Source organism: Dreissena polymorpha, chromosome 1 (genome assembly GCF_020536995.1).
Source record: "Dreissena polymorpha isolate Duluth1 chromosome 1, UMN_Dpol_1.0, whole genome shotgun sequence".
In the NCBI taxonomy this organism is placed as follows: Eukaryota; Metazoa; Mollusca; class Bivalvia; order Myida; family Dreissenidae; genus Dreissena; species Dreissena polymorpha.
In genome coordinates this window covers 98,752,311-98,773,010 of record NC_068355.1, presented here as the reverse complement: position 1 = coordinate 98,773,010, position 20,700 = coordinate 98,752,311, and the positions used below count along the sequence as shown (strand labels likewise).

The following is a 20,700-nucleotide window of genomic DNA, read 5'->3' as shown; positions in this document are numbered from 1 at the left end:
ATTAGGGGCATTGTTGGTGTGTTCTGTGTATTGCCTCGCATTTTGGGACAATGTGCTCATATCGCCGTCGTAAAATTTATCTCTTGTTTATTTATGAAAGCAACGACATGTGAAAACGACAACACTTTCTCGCACAAAGAAAACTATTTCGTAAAACAATAACAATGTTTATTGGTTATGAAATGGTATTGTCTCCCTAGTTATCGCGGACACATTCGAGCCAAATAGTTTAATGCCCCAGCCGTCAGCGTGTCTTCGGTGCTTATTACAGGTCGTGTGGGTCTTTTGTCTGTGACTCGTAGAAGCTTTGTAGTAGGATATTATCGCAAGTGCTTGAAATTGGAACGATTTGCGCCAAAATGTTTACGAAAGATATACCATTGTGATCTTCGAAAACTGATAGGAAGTTGTTGTTTGCAGAACAAAAGTTTTGTAATCCTCTTGTACATTTTGAAAAGAATCAAAAATCGGAAAATATTGCGATTTTGCGCCAAAAATATTCTGTACAAAGGCTCATAAGTGTAATGTGAATTCTTAAAATGTTATGTTTTCTATTAAGTTGCACGCCTGCTTCGATTGGTTTGTTTGACAAAGTCCGTATGTTTTAAACTTAGTATGGCGTAAATTGCGTACTCTTGTTTAAATGTATAACGTATTATATATATTATTACCGTCAACAAAAGTCCGTTCATAATATTAATTGTATGGTGTGACAGAAGTGTGCACCGAATTCGGATATTTTAAGCGTTTCACAAACATCACAGTAATTATCTCAGACCTTGCTCTTGCCACAAAGTCACTTACTTAAACCCTGAAAATCTTTGCCAATGAGATTTGATTAAACTATGGAAATTTTGGAACATGATACTCCCAACGAGCTATTGCATTTCAAAGGAACTGCACACCATTAAACGATGCCAATAAAGAGAGTGAATATATCCGTGTAATTGACAAATGACCTTGCACTTTACCATTATAATAATATTCATTTATCTGGTATAAAGGGAAATGGACAACGGGAACAATTTATGAAAGTATTTTTTATAAGTATGAGTTCGCAAATGAATCAAATAGAATTCAGAATAATCTAAGATCACGTATATTAACAAGAGTTTAATTGAACTTTTATAAAGCAAGTTCAATGCAAGTGAGACACTTGATTTGTTTATGTTATAACAATAAAACTTCACGTCGAATATTTCCCTAGTAATAAGCCTATGCTTAGAAGGCACCCTTGAACCCCTTATTTCTTTATATATTCATATCAATCTGTTCAGTAATTATTTCTATAAAAAAAGATGAAACTTCCGGCAATAAAAATACGTGTAATTTAACATAAGCTGAGGTAATGCATTCACGCTCTAATTCTCTTATTTGTGTACTTGATATTCTTGCAGTCATAATTCGAATGTTACTCTTATTGGATGTTCAGTATTTTAATTGCAATTATAGTAAATTCACGGCGAAATGTTTGTCGCCAAAAAAATATCGTAGCATGCTTTATTGATGAAAGGAACTCTTAACACGAGATACATCATAACTAAACTACTTATGTTAAAAGGTGGGGGTCTGCTAGGGTGCTGCAGTGCAATTCGCAGAGAACCATCATGCGGAATGAAAGCAACCTCGCTGGAACCTGAACATTCGCGTATTTACAGTGCGAGCCTTGCGTGATAACGCATGCTAATCCACCCAGATGGGTCGATCAGATAAGCACATCGGCCTGATATCTGGTGTCGGATGTCCCGTATCAACGCAGAACCCTAGCAGGACAAGACACCGAGCAGCCGGAAGCCGGGGGTAACCAGAGAGACATGCATTCATTGAGGGACTCAGTCTGGATTGAAACAGCGGCTCCTAGGACTGTTCGTTTACCGTGCTATTGCGCTCACGTGAACATCGTACACCCGTCCCTGTTATTTAGATACGTATCAAACACGATATCTGTTTCAATTTACAACCTGTGAAAAATGGGTTTTCGTGCATTGCTTTTGATTTGGCCACCAAAGCTTTAATCTGCGATATTATATATTCCTTTAAACAAGATAATTTTTCACCACAGCGTTCTTTGATGTCTCGAGAAGAGCACACGAAATGCAGGCGGCTCAGCTAGAAGTTGTTATTATTGAAATGATTAATGATTTCTGTGTTCAGTTTTTGTACGGTTTGCGAATAAATTGTCGTTATCTAATTCGTCTCCAAATAACATGCCATGACGATGTAAAACTTAAACATTTCGCAGAGAATGTTGTTGAAATCAAAAGCGATAACAAAAATTTCACTTATCAACATCGCGTTCTTTGATGTTGTTTATGCAATTATCGCTCTTTAGAATTGATCGAACAATCAAACAAAAGTAGAAAAATATTTCGGCATGCTTACATGCTTAAAGTGTTAATACCTGATAAAACAGGATTAGTGGTGTAAATAGCCCATTGTTGTTAGTTGAAATCCTGTGTGTGATCTAACAGCGACCCCTCAGCGGCTTGAAAACATACATAAAATCCGGGAAAGCATTGTTTTCTTACTGAATAAGAACTAATCTGATATGCAGAACGTTTATCACTTTAAGGTGATTACCGTAGATGTGCGACTGATTTCCCCTGAAAAGATCCTTAATTGGTGCAATCTGGGGTTACAAACGAAGGCTCGGACTCGCCTTTGTCCGCCGGCAGATCAAAATGTCCACTTCTCACCTTGAAACTCGCCTTTAGCGAGATAGATGTGAAAAACAATAGATTAATTATTGATGCGTTGTAATAGAATATCGAAATATATTTTTTTATTTACCTGAAACTTCTGGCCATGTTTCACTTTTTGCGTATATTTTTAGCAAAAGAGTGTTTTCCTTTGAAATTCAGAGTTGAACCTTTTTGCAATTCCACCTCCAAAAATCATAACACACAAACAACACTTTATACATAAAAGCACAATAGTTCAGACCTTACATAGCAAATGTTGGTTTATGAAAACAAATCATCTATATCCGATTGTGTACTTCACGAGGTATAAACCTCAAAAAAGAGTTTAATTAATGATGCCTACCAATATAATACGAGTTAGAACAGTAGGTAGAGAACAAACATTCACAGGTGATAGACACAACAGGTTTTTGAACAGTATGATCGTTTAGACCTCTGACCGACCTTGTCCACTTAAGCAGGTCATATTACCGAGATAATGACATTCGAGAAATAAATGTGGACACAGATTTAAAAGCTTACAAGGAATTTAAACTGAATGTTGTTTCCATGTCAACAGGTATAATTTATTTGGGAAAACGTTTACTGAAGTGTTTATTCATAAATTGAATTAAATACTCCATAAATCATATGTTGGTTGCTGTTGATAAAATACAGCTGTGCTTGATAAAAGATTACAGGTTGGTGAGTGTTCATGAAAGTTTTTAAATCTGACATTGGGGATTAAAAGAATAAACATGTGTATTAAAATGAATAAATCAATGTTGTTCTTTTAAGAAAAGACACTCTATTTTCTCGTCTGCATTAGTTTGTATTATGGATATTAGGAGCAGACAACTATGAACACCCATACATGAAAATTACTAAATAGTAAAATTAAATACTCAGACAAATCAATCTTTTAAAGAAACAACAACGTTTAGATTCATAGAGGCAGCAATTAAATGTATTACAATATAAAAAAAAACGTTTAATTGTAAATCCCTCAACGAATATATTTTTGCCAAAAAAAAATCCCGACGCTTTTTTGGCATAAAGCTAGATCGGGCTACATACATTTGCTCGTTTGCTAGTAATAACCCAGTTTGGCGTAAAATTTCTGTCGAGAAGTAATGTGGTTAGTTTTTTCACAAAACGCTATGATATGAGACGCGTTTTGAGAAAACTGGGTTTAATGCATGTGCGTTTTGGTGTCGTCCCAGATTAGCCTGTGCCGTACGCACAGGCTAATTAGGGACGACACTTTCCGTCTTAACTGGACTTTCGTGTAGAAGAGACTTTATTTAAACGAAAAATACATTTAAAGCGCAAAGTGTCGTCCCTGATTTTCCTGTGCAGACTGCACAGGCTAATCTGGGACGACACTTTACGCACATGCATAAAGTCCAGTTTTCTCAGAACGCTATGATATATAAATGCGTAAATGTCTTGTCTGGAAACAAAAAAGCGTCTTAATTTTCAATCGAGAAAAACAAATGATATTTAATACATAAATTGCCATGTGAGGACACATTGATGTGATGAACTTTTATTTCTAAATCAATACCAATTACATACCATACATATCACAATCCCTGTTCCCTTTAATATTTCTACATACGCAAGTGTGCATTCTTGTGATGGATGTGTTAAAAAATTACTTTTATTATATTCTGGAATTATCAGTATGTATACCTGTACTAAAAGTACATGGATAATGACATATAGAATATTTACTATGTATTGATTTATAAACGGTATAAACACGGAATAAAGTTGTGTACATAAATATGAAGCACACTACAGAACAAACTTTCATGTGGTAGAAAAGCGACCAACAACTGGAAAACAGCAACAGCAACAATTAAATCTGTGTTCTCAATTAAGAAACGTAAATTTTCGATTTTTCCAATACAGGATATAGCCACAAAATCGTTGAAAAGATTTGTTTGTCATTCGTATTATTGATTTATTTTCGCGCAAGCAGTTATTTAATTGTTGTTTTCAAACAAATCAATCTTGCCAGAAACACTTACATTAAGAAGCGAAATTAATTAATCGTGTATTAAAAATAATTTGAGTAAAAGGGCGACATACACAAATATTTAAATTTTGCCTTTAAGATATAACAAAATATAGAATGTGTAACTGTACAATTTGAGGCTTCGTTTGTTTAACAATGTATACTGTGAATTCGATACACAATACCTAACTCAAACATGTCACGGTTGGTGAGAAATTAGACGACTCCATTTGTCAGTTGCCTGTTCTCAATCATCTCAAACTCAAGTTTGAGCAAAAGCATTTACCATGGCTCCCATCAATAGACCCTTTATATAAATGTCCAATATTCGTAACCCTATAGCATGCGAAATCGCATCTTCAACAGGACATAACTTGATTTGTTTAAAAGATAACAAACGCATTTCGAGTTTCATGAATGAACTTGGTTTATATTTAAAGCTTGACGGATGTTAGCGTTTTGTTGGTTTAAGAGATAAATTTACGGGTTGAATGCGCATACATTAAATATCCGGATTCTGATTGGACAGACTACGTGACGTCATCACGAACAGAGCAGGTATGGGCATGTTACTGTTAGGATCCCACGTTGGTTTATTTAAGTGTCGGAGTTGAGCTGTCGTCTGCAGTCTGAATAGAGCGCTTGTGATAGGAATTTGGATTAGTTGTTGTTGCGATTGTTGTTTTCTGGTATCATATCGTCTTGGATATTTGGTCGTTCTGCATAAAAAGGTTGGTTGACAGATACTGTTATACAATTTATATAAACTTGATATAAATATAATAATAACGAATTCATTATATTTATCATAAAGAAGAAAGTATTTAAACAGATAATTATTTGAAGGAGGTTGGTATTTTAACTGATTGAAACCGATATTAATTTGAAATAAGATTATATTTTAACATATAAAAACCGATAATACTATGAAAGAGGTTGGTATTAAAACTTATTAAAACCTGGATATATTGTAATGTACCAAAATATTGATTTGTAATACAGATTAGCATAGCGTAAATATACTAACATATCGTAAATATACTTTCTATATAATGTTAACAAATACGCATTATATTTGTATTAAAATATCCGGCCGCCGACCTGATATTTTGACTTGTTGACGTGTCTAGCACATTTGCAGCATTTTCTGGGAAACCAGATCATCATGATTTCAAAAATAAAGGATGGTCGTGTATTTCGTACTTCATTACACCATGATGTTGTAACACAAAAACAGTCGGCATTTGAATAGATATCAAACATAAACCATTCGTGCCGACAGGAAGTAATGGTTTCACAAAATCCCATCAGACTCGACCGTAAATGCCTGGTGCGCACGTGCTTTCCGCGCCTGTGTCTGCTGCGAGTGTGATATCATGGCAGTGGAATTCGTGCACATTCTGCAGCTCGGGCTGATTCAGAAAACGGCCACCAGGCGTGCCTTTAAATCTCTGGGAACTAGGATGAATCATGGAACGTACATATTTTAATGAACTACATAGACACATTTGCTGAGGGCTTCATTCAATTACATTTATAAATGAAAACAAAAAACAACAACGTATCAATTACGATTTAAATTAGCCAATTCAAACTTTATTCAAAGCATATTTCCACTAATTTATTACAATTATACCATAATTGAAATATGCACGCGTCATTTCATTTAATTCAACACATCATAAATGCATACATTTTTAGCAATATATAACCTGCATTTTCTAGTATTATATGTCTTTTATCGATATCTCCAGTGGAGTTTCGTCAGTCGTACACATTGCAGTTCTATTTTTACACATTGTGCAATATGATAACACACATATCTGGGATGGGTCGCATTACATCATCGATACTTTTACCTCAACGGCTGGAAATTCCGCGCTACCAAAGCTTACGTAATATTGAGACTGCATTTTAGTTATTGGCTGCGGTTAAAAGTGTATTGGAATATTACCATAAACATCAGGTATACTATAAATGAAAACTAATTTGATCGAATACAACAAGACCAACATGGAACTTTATTAAAATTTAAAACCGTAAATATTTATAGTGTATTTAAACAAAAAGGATAACATAAAGTCAGTTCATGCATTCTGTTCGTTAGATGTGTACATGTCATACAATTATCTACTAACACGAACGTTTGAAAATATATATTATTATTTTTTACACGTTAAAGTATATTTATCCTATTATATCACTTAAGTTCTACAATAGGCCAGCGACTGCAAACAAATCATGTGATTGTTTTTTCCAACTTTTAGTTATTTTCCCAAATATGTTAAAATTACCAACTTCCGCACTCGAGTTTGAAACAACATAATACACAATTATCGTGTTATTTTAACATTTAAATGATTTATTTCCCCGGATGACATTTTATTTTAATATACTAAATTAACATAGCATAGCTAAGAAAAAAAAATTAAAATTGGCCACTTACCTGACGAGTCGACCCTTTATAACGGAGTATTTGGTGAAGGTGACTCATCTGGGACCTCTCGAGGATTTTACGGCATGGCAATACAAAACATGATTAGTTCATTTCATTGTCAGTAAGGATGTCAGTTTTCGTCCAGGGGTGAAATTTTATTGACAGTTGTGAAAGGAGTTGTTTGGTGTTAAATTGTATGCCGTTATCTAGGGTCAATCAAAGCCAGACTTGTTCAGATCAGAAATGGTCTTTGTGCATGGTATCAGCGATTTTGTTCACCATAAAGAAAATAATGCTCGACATAAGAACCATGTTGCGACTTTGTGTGTAAAAGAGTTTGCAGTCGAAATAGCTCACGAGGCACATCGAGACATCTCAAGAGAGTAATCTCTGTCTGTCAGAATAGTTGTGGCTCCATTATAATCCAAATCGTTTTTGTTTTGTTTGTAGAAGATGCCGTCTGTAGTCGTATTTCTGGTGGTAGCTGTTATTCTGTGCGGCGCGGCCGCCTCCACCCCAAGTTGTCCCAGCATGCACTTTTTTGTGCAAGAGGAGGGTTGCCGGAAATGCTCCGAATGCTCCGAGGGTCAGGTTATGTTGCGCCCGTGTTACGGCGACAGGGACACGACGTGTGGACTTTTCCCCTGGTCCGAGTTCAAGGGCAAGCCCGTCACCTCCGACGAGTCTTCAACGCCCACGCCCAAGACCCCTAGCAACGACGAGACGCTGGTGTGGCCGGAAAAAACTGAAGGCGACCGCTGGTTCACCATCACCATGGTGCTCGTCGTCATCCTCGTAATCGCCATGGTCGGTGGCATCGTCGCACTGCTCGTCCTCTGTTACGTCTGCCGGCAAAGGAAGCTGCGGGCGATAACGGAAGAGTCGGGTAAGTAGATACTAGTATAAATAGCTATATGGTGCTGTTATAATGTCCTAAATACGCCAATTTATTATTATGTACAACAATTTAGAACCGGACATTCTAAATTGCAAAAAAGTAGCTGATACAAACTTAAATGATCTATTTTGAGTTGTACAGAAATGTCTGGAGATACCAAATTTAACGTGTGCCGGTACAGACTTTGTTTCCGGTTTCAGCATGACGTTTTGTCTCTAACTACTCAAGCCTGTGCACGTTGTCTTTACGCGGTCTTTGTTCCTGTCTCCCATCCCACGTTCGCCCCGATATTCATGTATCGCTTGTACGACTCGCTTTGTTTGCCTTCAAAAGCCTTAATTGCAGTTCTTTAGAAGATTGCCCAAATGTTACAAGATGATTTGATGATCACATGCTAAATTAGCATTCCCGATTGTGAAGTATTTCATTGACCAGAACGTTGTCTGTAATTTGGTTTTGAAATGAGAAAGTTTTAACGGTTTTCACCTGGGTTCCGAAATGTTGAGTACAATTTTGCACATAATGTATACATCCCACAAGCATATAAACATGTCTGTTCGTTGATTTGATTCGATAAATTTTTAATGGCTTTTGCGGAAGAGTTTCGAAAAAAATTTGAGTACCGGTACATGTCTTTTGTGGTTAAACAGGACATTAATCAATTAATTTTAATCTGTTACAAAACAGGAACTTGACTTATCTCACATGTTTGTATGTGAAATATTTTATGGTCATATTTTGGTTTTATCTGACACTTTTCGATACCATTACCGGCTCTATGGCCCGAAAGCGGAAGACGGAAACAAAATATGTTACAAAATATTTTCAAAGTAATAAAAGCATAATCCGTCCAAATTATTAGCTTGGACAGTTTTATTTAAAACAAAATCAACAATGGAACAGATTAAATAACTTTTAAATAATATTAATTTCCATGCATTGTGTTAATTTTGTTTTCGAATGAGTATCATGGTATTATAAGAGGTTCAAACACAAATGTCGTGATTTCAAAAAATCAATTAAAGTGCCGTTGTTTAAACTTGTAAATTCAAGTTTACTAGTTTTACCGGTTTGGTTAGCATGTTGGTTTAATTGCACACCATGAATGAACTAACAGCCATGACATGTGCCGACAATTAGCATCAGTTATTTTCTCACGCGGTCCTGATCATGCGAACATGTGCACATGTCGCAACAGATTTTATTGATAAAACGGAGCTAACGTAAACCGTTGACAAATTCCCATTTCATTAACCGCGCACTGTATCAATGATATCCTAGTGTGTGTTTTAACAAGACAAAGGCCATTCAGTGGTAAAACACATTTGTTCAGTCAGCAAACTTGGGTTCGTTTGATATGTAGTAACAGTATATCATTTTTCCTGTTCGTTTTCGGTTTGTGGGATTGGTTTTTCGGGACAAGCTAGTGATATAGTAACATATATCAATGAACGGACATGGGAGCAACGGAGCATATACAAACACCTCATATTATGAGAATTTCACACGGGTTAAAATTTAAACAAGTTAAAAATAACAAATACATTCAACAGTGTTTTTATGGCAATTACTGATTATTTTTACCGTTTTTAACCGTCTCGTCGTGACTCATTCTAATAACAATTTTCCCTAACAGTTGCCTGTTGCCCTTGACCCCAGCTTTGTCAAGAGGCATGCTTGGTAGCCATTGAAGTCGTTATTGAAACTTAGAGCACATTCTTAATTGATTTGACATTTTATACAAGGCTATTTAACCGCAGCATGCACCGTGCTGGTCATTGCCAATGGTTAGTCATCCGATGTTCTGCACACACTGTAGGCCTGTATTGGGTGACATTCTTCGGGCCGTACATAATTGGCCGTATTATCTTTTGTTCATGATAAGCCCGATTTCACCAATGTTCTTGTTCAATTTATTTTGTGGTCAGGTCATCCTAAAAGAAACAATTATTGATCACCCTGGGCATCGGTCGGACCACTGGGGCTTTTAGCAACATTTTTGGAGTTGTCATTAAAAGGCCTGTAATGGGAAATTGAATACACTTGCAACGCCCAGTCAAACGAATTTTTAATTATACTACTTTGCATCCAGTTTCAAAAATGTATTCTGGTATTTAACAGTCGTTGTAAACCTTGACGGCTATTTTACCAGCTTTATTCGCTTTCGACTGTTTGATCCCTTTTTCTTTTTGGTCGGTTTTCCTTTTAATCTGTAAGCATACAAATGACCACAAGAATCTTAAACGTTTTCTTCAACTTTTTCTTCAATCACTTTTGTGTGCAATACAAGCTTACATCTTTGTATGTTTGAAGTAAGCCATTTCTTCGAATAAGGAAACAGCATAATTGTTTATACTGGGCTGGCTTATAATGAGGAAACAATACTACATCGGTATGTCAGTCATGGCGTCTATTGTAGTCGAAATTCTTTCAACATTCGTGTGAATAATTAATTCAGAAAAATGGGTTAAAGCCCTCAAACGAAAACGATTTTAAGTAAAATCAAGTAAAAATCGCAGGGCATCATTTTGTGGCGTTTCTGGCCATTAATTGGGCATCCATGTGGCTTGTGAACCATTCATAAAAACTTCGATTGTCATGACAACTTTACTTCTCAAGTGCTCTAGACATTTAATGAAGAGGCAGTACACAGCACTAGTCTGGTAACGTTTTATCAATCAGACAGTCGAACTGCGGGACCATTTTATTTCAGCTTTGTCTCCAGCGGTTGTATAACGTTGTTTTCATTAACAAAATATTATGTCTAAGTTAACGTCTAATAAGTTATTACTGTTATATGATCTGATACCTGTGAACCAAAAGCTCAGACATGCTTTCGCAACCACAGCTGGTGTGATTTGAATTAACATGTACCCGGCACATGAAACTGAATTAAAGCGGGTATATACGATTTTTTATATGTGTTTAATTGTAATATATTGATAAAATATGTTACAATAATACAAAATAGGCAAGAAAAATTATACATTAGAGCCGAATTTCATAAAATGCAGCAAAGACAAATTAGCGCCCCGAGCCGATAGTGACGTACATAGTTTCCTACAATAACCGAAGCATTCGTCTTTGTATTAGGATCGGAGATAGTGTTCGTGTGTCGTATGAATAGATATCGTTGCAGAATTTCAAATAAACCGTTAAAAAAAGTTTAGATGCACATCGTACATGTATGGTATACATGCTGGCGAAGTCGGCTGTACAGCCGTTTTCAATTTCAGAATTAAATATCTGGCTTATTTCGCATTTTTCGACACATGTTCTTCTTAACTTTTCTTTTAATTTATATTGAAATATATATATAATAAGTTTTTTACACAGTTTATATAAATTCATAAATATTTGACTAAATCGTATATACTCGCTTTAAGGAATGATGACATACTTTTAAATGCCCTTGCAGAACAAAGACTATGTAATTGCGCTATCTTAGATCAAATCTCCGCATTTGTTTGATAGTCGCGATGGTTTAAGTTGAATTTCTTTCTTTGTGAAAGGTCACTTTGAATACACAGTTAAACGTTTGATTGTTTGCGGTTCAGCGCTTATTTGTGAATGACTCGCTGTTTTATGTTGAGATACAACTCGTGTTGAACTTGTCTGGAATAGCATAATGCACATCATCAAATGAGTAACAAAATACGTGCATAGCGTTATCAAGTCCCCGTTGCCCTTACACTTATATATTGGTTTGAATAAATTGTTTGTTTGTTTTCGGAAATTCACGCAATGATTATTATAATATATGTTATTTATCAAATAAAGTTAACATGGAAGACTCCTGTCTATTTTCAGCATGCGTAGAGGAACCTCTTACCAAGCAGATCTCGTGTGAGCAGTTCACGTTAGTGCGCGAGACGTGAAGGAGTGACGTCACTTCTATTTAAAGTATTTTCGTCTGCTTCGGACGTATTCGTCTCAACAACGTCATCAGGAAAACGGTCCACGTGATCAGAGCAAAGGCCCCTGCTGTTAAATATAATACTGTTTGAAATGTAAAAAATCAATATAGGTATTGTGCTATTGTTTTGTGAGAAAAACATGGATTTATATGCTTTAAAGACTTTCAATTATGTTGCAAATCAATGTTATGTTATTACAGTAGTCATGTTTATTTGATTGCAATTAATTGTCTCTATACGCAACAGACAGGGGTACGAAATACCCTAGTTCATTTGTTTATGAATTGTTTGGTTTATGCCGACTGAAGAAACATTCACTGTTTTATTGAGTAAATTTATTTCATTGTCCGTTTTTCAATGATGTTTTTGTTCGTGGCTGTGCATATCTTTGTTAAGTATTATTTATTTGGGACCAAATTCCATGTTTATGCAGTGCGATGTCTGTCTGTTTCTGTATGTAACGTACATGAAAACCGACTAGAACAGTAAAATAAGAAATATTACACTAGGAGTATAAATTTCAGTGAATGCTTGTATACTTTGTATAATTATGTGTGATTATTGTAGAAATTCCACTTGTAGTTCTTTATTCAAGCTCCCACTGTTTTCCGTTCGCCTGTGTTCATCAATTCATTCCAATCTTATCCCCCTCCCCACTCCCATCATTTCTGTGTATAATTCATGATGTGTACATATTATTGCCAGAAGTTGTTACATGGTATTTATGTGAAGTGTAAATATATGAGAAACCATGGACATATGTACTGTTATATTTAATTTATTGTTACTATTGTTATTTACTGAGAAATGAGAATAAAACGTAAAATGATATCCGTCGGTGTTTGTTTTTAAACATTAAGTTGTATTAGCAATTATCGCTAGAAAAGCAAGCAATGTGATAAGTGCATATGTTACAATAAATCTGTGAATCTAGGAATGTCACACATTTCCTGCATCCTCTTAAAGGCCTCTAGTAAAACTGTGTAAAATTGTGTCAACATTTTGATGTGTAAAATTGTGTCAACATTTTGATGTGTAAAATTGTGACAACATTTTGATGTGTAAAATTGTGTCAACATTTTGAGTCATTTCGCGAAATTCCTGAGAAAATTAGGCATTTCGCGTAGTCCATAAGTGAAACAGTCATTTCACGAAAATCTTTAATCGTTTAGGAAATTCGTGAAGTTCCTAATTTCACAGATTTATTGTAACATGTACATATAGAGAAACTTAAAACAGCAACAACAGACGTCGTGGGTAAAATAGCCAAACGTGTGAATAACATATAATATACAGGTAACTACATGTATCAACATGACCGCAAGTTCATGACGGCGAATGCACATGCTGTTTCAATGAGAAATACAAAACAGCAAACAGAAAATCACAAAATGTGTTCATATGTTTACGAACGTAATATAATACATCGGCATAACATGATACAACTGGTGGTGGATATATGAAGCGTGGAAAAAAATGTGTTTGGAACATTAAATATAATTTCGGGCTGATATTCGAACAGTATGATTATCTTAGGTGAACTATTAATCATTAAAATCCATGTTTTACTAGTCTTTGCTACACTATACGCACTGACGCGAGTATTTTAAGCAAATAAGATCTTATTAAATGTTAACTTAACCCTTTATGCCTAGCGTCTAGAAAAAAAGGCCTTTGCAAACAGCGTAGACACAGATGAGACGCCGCATGATGCGGCGTTTCATCAGGGTATGAGCTGTTTGCTTTATGGAATTTCTGTAAGAAATATTCTAAATATCGAAATAAGTATACTAGACATCCCTCATTTTGGAAATAAATTGATCCAATTCTGAAGGGTGGGAGAGTCCACTAGGCATAAATGGGTTAAGTAATTTAGATCTTATGAAACTTAAGAATAATTTGCTAAAACACCCACTGTAAGATCTAAATTGTACGTGTCGGTAAATAAGAGACTGCAGAAAAAAGAAAACCAACACGACGTGCATTCATTTAATAGCTTCGCCGCATTCATTTCGCTGATGTAATCGCGAATGTAAATACGTAGGTAAACTAACAAATACATATCACCAACCTACCTTAAAATAAAGCAACATTTTATGCATTCTTTCATGCGAATACTTGGCTGTAAGCCGAATAGGGTGATGTTAAAACAGGCGTAGACTGCGTGGTGTTTGCAAAGAATGCAACATATTAAATTGATAATAAATTCATTCATATAATGTTATCACATACTTCTCTCATTTTTCTCTTATCATGATGAAACTTGCTCAGAATATTTGTTTTAATGATATCAACGCTAGTTTTAACATGAGTTTGAACATAGTTTCGAACATTGAAAAAATGGCGTGCAGTTTTCATTAAATGACTATTGTAAAACCGTGTTAACACTCACAAATCCATGTTTGGTTGAACCGTTCTGTTATAAACATGCTCAAAAGATAAAATTTATTGATATCTCGGCCAATTTGAAAATGGTTCCCATCGATTTAAATTAACGGCCGATGCAGCTTGTCTTAAATGACTATAGATAACACTACGGTAGTCCGAGTTTTTGGTACAAACACCGTGAAAGTTGCTCAATAAATTTGTTCTACTGTTATTGTGGTCGGGTGTAAAAGTCACATTGCTGTATTCGCAAATTTTCGTTTTACTTATGATATTTGTGAGGCAACAGTAAAACTGAACACGTACCATGCTCTTAAATAGCCATTATATGTATCAGATATTTCTTTTGACGATTTAAAAACCAGAAAATTATAAAGCGTTGCAACGCGAAACGATTTAATAATTTGGTGAGTTCTGTTGTTGTCGTTATAATTCGTTATACTAACAGGATTGATTATAGCATAAAATACACCACTCAATGTATGAGCAAGGATGGTCGAGTGGTCAAAGCAATAGACTATTCCTCAAGGGGTCAGTGGTTCGAGCCCAGTTGAGGGTTACTTTTTTCTTTCTTTAATTTAATTCTTGTTTTTCTACTTTAGCTTTTTAGATCCAATGTTTACATTTATCAATTATTAAGCATTTTATGACAAACCTAAAAACATGCCAAAATCTGTGAAAAGACCCCTTTAAAACTTAAGACAAATTTAAATTAAGAAGTTGGTCTTTAAATAAAGAATCAGTATTGAATCAGAATCGCACTACATGCTTAATTTAAAAAATAATGCGAAATATGTTGAATAAAACCCATATTAAATCTACTCATCTTGTAGGATTATTCCTGAAATTTCAAAACATCTGGTCCTGATCGAGTGCCACCTCGGATTAGATTTAATAGTTTATTTACATCTCATCAACACAATATTACACATTACGCAGCATTACAGGATTTATTTCCAAATACATCGGGGCAGAAATGCCCATGAGTACACAAAAGTATACAAAAGACGTTCTACACATATCAAAGGTCATAATAAAACATGCATATTGTTACACAATGTTATGAAGTACAATATATTCTCTATAAAAAAAATACAGAGACATCTGAACAAGTGAAATGTTTTACAATCCGATAATATAGCATTTGTTATATAATACGTAGTACAGAATAATAAATGTACTGAGGAAAAAAAAATATATTTTTTTAGTTAGCATGATATGTGTTAGGTGAGCGTGTGAGAGGTATGTATTTTAATATTGTTTAAATTATTCATAATATGTATGGTATGTATTTCTCAATTCGAAAGCTTTTTTAACAAAAAATGCAAGGTGTCTATTTATTTTACTAGTATTGCACTGAAGAAGTTCGATAAATTTCGGTACGTTTGGTCTGACATAGTTATATTTGTTAATGGATGTTTTTCTTAATTCAGTGTAAAGTTGGCATTCCAATAAAAAATGGAATTCAATAGTATCGTAAAACACATGTATTGCCGCTCAGCATTCTGAGCTATAAGCGATGGTAGCGTTGCACAAATTATATCATCCACTAAGCAGCCCCGACACAAGCGCTCAAAGAGCCAGACACTAGACACACAGACACAGAGAGCTGTTTACTGCTTGATAAAACTTGCACAAAATACATCATAATATATGTATAAAAACACAGCCGTTAAACATTTACACATATTGCTAATAGTATTACTTCAATTTCTTTGCGTGAAGAGCGATGACTTGAGACAATCCAACAACCCTCACATAGATAGTGAAGTAGGATTGGCTCATCTATTAATGCATCGCCGAAGAGGTGGCGCCCGTGATTAACGGCCGTGAAGTGGCTCATACGTTATACTTTATATTTATCTTTACCTTATATTGCTATTATGAAACCTTGTTAACGCTTGAAAACTTTAGCGGGCACATGTTTTTCGAATTTCATCTTGGCGGAGACAACACATCTCTCGATAAAATGTTGTAATAACTCTTAAGTCACTATGTTTATTTGCAAAATAATGTTATAATTCTACATATTCAGCATCTAAAAAGGGTTCTTTTTTTTTAAATGTTGAGATGTTTTTAAGCTTGTCATTAACTGCTTTAAATTGATAAATGTAAACATCGGAACTAAGAGTTACAGAATAAAATTAAAGAAACAAAAAAGTAATCCACACCTGGCCTCGAACCACTGACCTCTGGAGTTAAAGACAAGCGCGTTAACCACTCGGTCATCCGTGCAAACCGGTATATCTTGCAGTATTGTGCAGTATGTTATACTTTATATAAACAATCCTCCTAATGCCACAACATTTAACGATAACCACAGAACTTTCCAAATTATACAATCGTTTCGCGTTTGCAACGTTTTATAGTTTTCAAGTTTCTAAATTTTAAAAAGTTGCATATAATGGATATTTTAGAGCAAGGTAAATGGTCAGTATTACTGTTTACTTGCAAAATAACATAACTTCAACGAAAATTTGCAAAACTGATGTTGTTTTCAATTTATCAAAACGTAAATAGGTGCCTTTAATTATCAATTATCGAAACGATTTACCCGGTACATTATCACATAGCCATTAGCATGACAATGAGTCCAGAACTAATTTCTTGAAATACTAAATAAATGTACTTTTCAACAAAATATAATTCATGCGTAACATTATTAGCAATGCTTGGTTTGTTGTTTTATCCCCGTTCAATGTGAATGCTTTTGCTGTTGGGGTTTCTTGACCTGAAATATTCGATTCATAGGCAATCAAGAATATTAAGTTTCACGATGCACGGTCAATAAGCTAGTTGGGTTCGAAAAAAACACACACATACATCTAGGCTGCAATGATTTTTTTTGCAACTTTCTCACGCTTATACCTAAGAACTAAATACGTTTTCAATAACGCTGTCGTAACGCTCAGATCTTTTCAAGTTCATGCCATCAAATAACATACATTTCGTCAAGTGTTTTACAATCTCCATCGTTATGTAACGTATTAGGTCATAAATCAGTGGACAACCAGCTTTACGACCTACAAGAGCATCGCACTTTGATGCAAGAATGGAGTCATTGCGTAGCGTTAATCTGTTGGACAGGTCAATCTATCAACAAAACACGGGACACTTAAGTTCTCATTACGACCTGCTAGTTTTGCTATTATCCCACCTAGGATGTATCTTTAAAGTGTCTGTTTACACCAAACAAAGATGAAAGGACGCCCCGTCCCCATTGTCCCTTGTCGCCCCAGGTGGACTGCGTCATCTGCCCTTTGAACCCGGGAGACATTGCGAGAAGATTGCGATCAATGTGAAGAGCGAGGATCTTAAAAAGGGCCCAAGCAGGGACCTATACAAACAAAGTCCCTGGCCCAAGTGACTTGAGAATCGTTGTTCTGATAATGGACCCTTAATTCGCACATTGTTAAGAGAATTTGATTTAGGTTACGTGAATTCAATATCTGATGAGGTAGGTGATTGAAAATGCATACTTCTTTTTCAAAAGCAGCTTATCTAAAATCAGAAATTACCTATGATTTTCACTCAGATGTGTTTGCATTTACAGGTCATCTCAGCGTGTTCGCGACTGTCCTATCTCCGCACCTGAAACAATGTTTAAGTTAACGTGTATTAATATTATATTACCTGTATGAGTTTACATCAAAATTCTTTGATATGTTTTTATTATTCCAATCTTCTTTTTTTAATTGTGTTGTTTTATCGCTTATTGAATATAATGGGAGACTACTTAATAAATAACTAGATTTTGTATTCCATTACTTTCCATCGAAGTAGTCTCCCTTCAAACGTTAATATAAATGTGTTGTTGTTTTTTGTTTCACTTCGTATTATTATAATTATCGTGACTTTTTAAAAACAAAACTCAATAGTGGTAACTTGAAAATGGTAGTAAACACGAAATCAAGTCTACATACAAAAATGATTAAAAATAAACAAGGCTCCAATGGGAATCGAACCCACGACCTCCTGTTTACTAGACAGGCGCTCTAACCACTGAGCTATGGAGCCGTGTACGCGCCATGATACATAGAACACAATTATTGGCAAAGCCATTTATTTTTTTAGTGGAAACATGGAACGCAGTACATTTATAATATGACATTTATATAAAACACAGTTGACTTACACGTATTACATGTTTTCTGTTGTTGCATACTTATTATTACTACATAATCTGTTTATTTGAACATTCTATAGATTAACCATATTAAACTTAAATTAAGCACATATAACTTACCCAAACTGATGTTTGAGAAGAACAACTAAAAGATAAAATCATTTAAATAAACGTTAAATTTGATACACCAATATCACATTACACTGCTCTTCTGTCTGTCCGTCCGTTTGTCTGGCTGTCTGTGTGTCCGTCGGTCTGAATGTTGATGTATATGGTGTTGTGTGTTTTAAAGCTTTTTAAAGTGATATTATACGACTTTAATATGTATTAAATTGTAATATATTGATAAAAATATTTTACAAAAACACTAAATAGGCGAGCCAAATTATACATTGAATACGCATTTCATAAAAAGCAGCAAAGACAAATTAGCGCCCCGAGCCGATTGTGACGAAGATATTGCGTACATATTTTCCTACATTAACCGAAGCATTCGTCTTTTTATTAGGATCGGAGTTAGTGTCGTATGAATATATATCGTTGCAGGAAATTAAAATGATTCTTAAAACTAAATTTAGATTCACATCGTACATGCATGATATACATGCTGGCGAATTCGACTGTACAGACATTTTCGATTTCAGAATTAATTATCTGGCTTATTTCGCATTTTTCGACACATGTTCTTCTTAACTTTTGTTTTATTTTTTTAATATATTGAACTATATGTATAATACGTTGTTTTTTTTACACATTTCATATAAATTCATAAATATTTGACAAAATCGTGCATACTCTCTTTAATTAACAGTCTCCTAAATAGCAATGAAAGAGAAGACATTTCAATCTGAATCCCCCTTTAACTAATCAAGGTTATGCACAGACCAGGTGAACTTAAATCAAAACGAATAATGACTTCAGCGATGAAGTTATTTTATTTCAACTGTTATTCTTTGACGTTACTTTGTATTTTCATTCGAATGCTTTACGAATAATTCTGAGCCAAATAGGAGGTTTGGAGCGCCTTAAACCCGGTTTTGCCTGGTGGACTCTCCCATCCTTCAAAATTGGAATAATTTATTTCCAAAATTTGGGATTTCTAGTATATTTATTTCTATATTTAGAATATTTCTTGCGAAAATTCCTTTAAGCAAACAGCGCCTTTTTTCTAGACGCTAGGCATAAATGGGTAAAATCCGGTTTTGCTGTGTGCATGGTTGTTTGGCACTTGGTTCATTGTCATGCATTAAGGACCGCATTGTACAACAAGCTTTCTTTCCTGCTCGGGCAGATGAAGGCTCCCTTTTTGTTTATTTATGCTATACGTTACAAGTCAGCGGCGAAACTCTAACTTTGATAACGAACATAGCAGACAGACAGACAGACAGACAGACAGACAGACAGACAGACAGACAGACAGACAGTTTATTCAGACTTATACATAAGTACATCGTCTTCATACACAAATATATACATTGATTTCTGTCACGTAAATAGGTTAACAATATTACATTACATAACATAACATAAATGGTCATTTAAAAATTCCATCAAAGCGGTAATGAAATTTATTTTTTAAACATAACATAACATAATTAGTCATTTACTAATACAAATGTAAATAAACACTATCAATTGCAAAAATACGTACATTCGCATACGCAAGGATACATATATTCCATCAAAGCGGTAATGGATTTTTTTAAACTTAACATTACATAAATGGTCATTTGCGAATACAAAAATAAAGAAACACAATCAATTGCAAGAATACGTAAATTCCATCAAAGCGGTAAATAATTTGTTTAAACAACATTATTAAGAATTGTATTTCTTAAAGCAAGAGCTTCCTTCAAATATATACATACATTTGAAATACTAGTAACTGATTTGTCACATGAAACTAATAACTGGTGGAATTTATATACGGATGGGTTTATATAAAATTTACGGCTTATATATTTTTTCCTAATATCAGTGTAACATCGGCATATACATATAAAATGGTATTCATCTTCTAAATCCAAGTCATTACAACATAAACAATAACGTTCATTTCGTGGTATGTTATTTTGGGCGTATCTCCCAGTTTGGATTCTAAAAGGATGTGCAGAGACTCTTAATCTTACAAAAAATAGTCGCAGTCGTCTAGGTAGTAAATCTAAATATGTTTCATATTCCAGACAGTTTTTAAAAACTTTATAATTATCTAATATAGTACTATTATTAATTT

At 34.6% G+C, this 20,700-nt stretch overlaps 1 protein-coding gene and 1 non-coding gene across 3 annotated transcripts; one reads left to right on the top strand and one right to left on the bottom strand.

Moving 5' to 3' along the window:
- The first annotated feature begins 5,267 nt into the window (after positions 1-5,267).
- Positions 5,268-12,787, top strand: LOC127842151 (uncharacterized). 2 transcript variants are annotated; one of them, XM_052371502.1, is made up of 3 exons: positions 5,268-5,435; positions 7,592-8,027; positions 11,850-12,787. In XM_052371502.1, the coding sequence occupies exons 2-3, from the start codon at positions 7,595-7,597 to the stop codon at positions 11,915-11,917; spliced, it is 501 nt and encodes a 166-aa protein (XP_052227462.1). In that variant the 5' UTR covers positions 5,268-5,435; positions 7,592-7,594; the 3' UTR covers positions 11,918-12,787. The 2 variants fall into 2 exon arrangements, with proteins under 2 accessions (XP_052227462.1, XP_052227470.1); XM_052371510.1 differs by lacking the exon at positions 5,268-5,435 and adding an exon at positions 6,513-6,670.
- A 5,498-nt stretch (positions 12,788-18,285) lies between these two features.
- On the bottom strand, positions 18,286-18,358 carry Trnat-agu (transfer RNA threonine (anticodon AGU)). Its single transcript has one exon. It is a non-coding gene; the product is annotated as a tRNA-Thr (tRNA).
- Between the last annotated feature and the right edge of the window lie 2,342 nt (positions 18,359-20,700).

What these genes read in the sequence shown, in the direction of transcription:
- LOC127842151 (XM_052371502.1), top strand. Translation starts at nt 7,595, where the DNA reads ATGCCGTCTGTAGTCGTATTTCTGGTGGTAGCTGTTATTCTGTGCGGC. An exon ending in GGCGATAACGGAAGAGTCGG is followed by an intron (nt 8,028 to 11,849) that starts GTAAGTAGATAC and finishes GTCTATTTTCAG; the next exon opens with CATGCGTAGAGGAACCTCTT.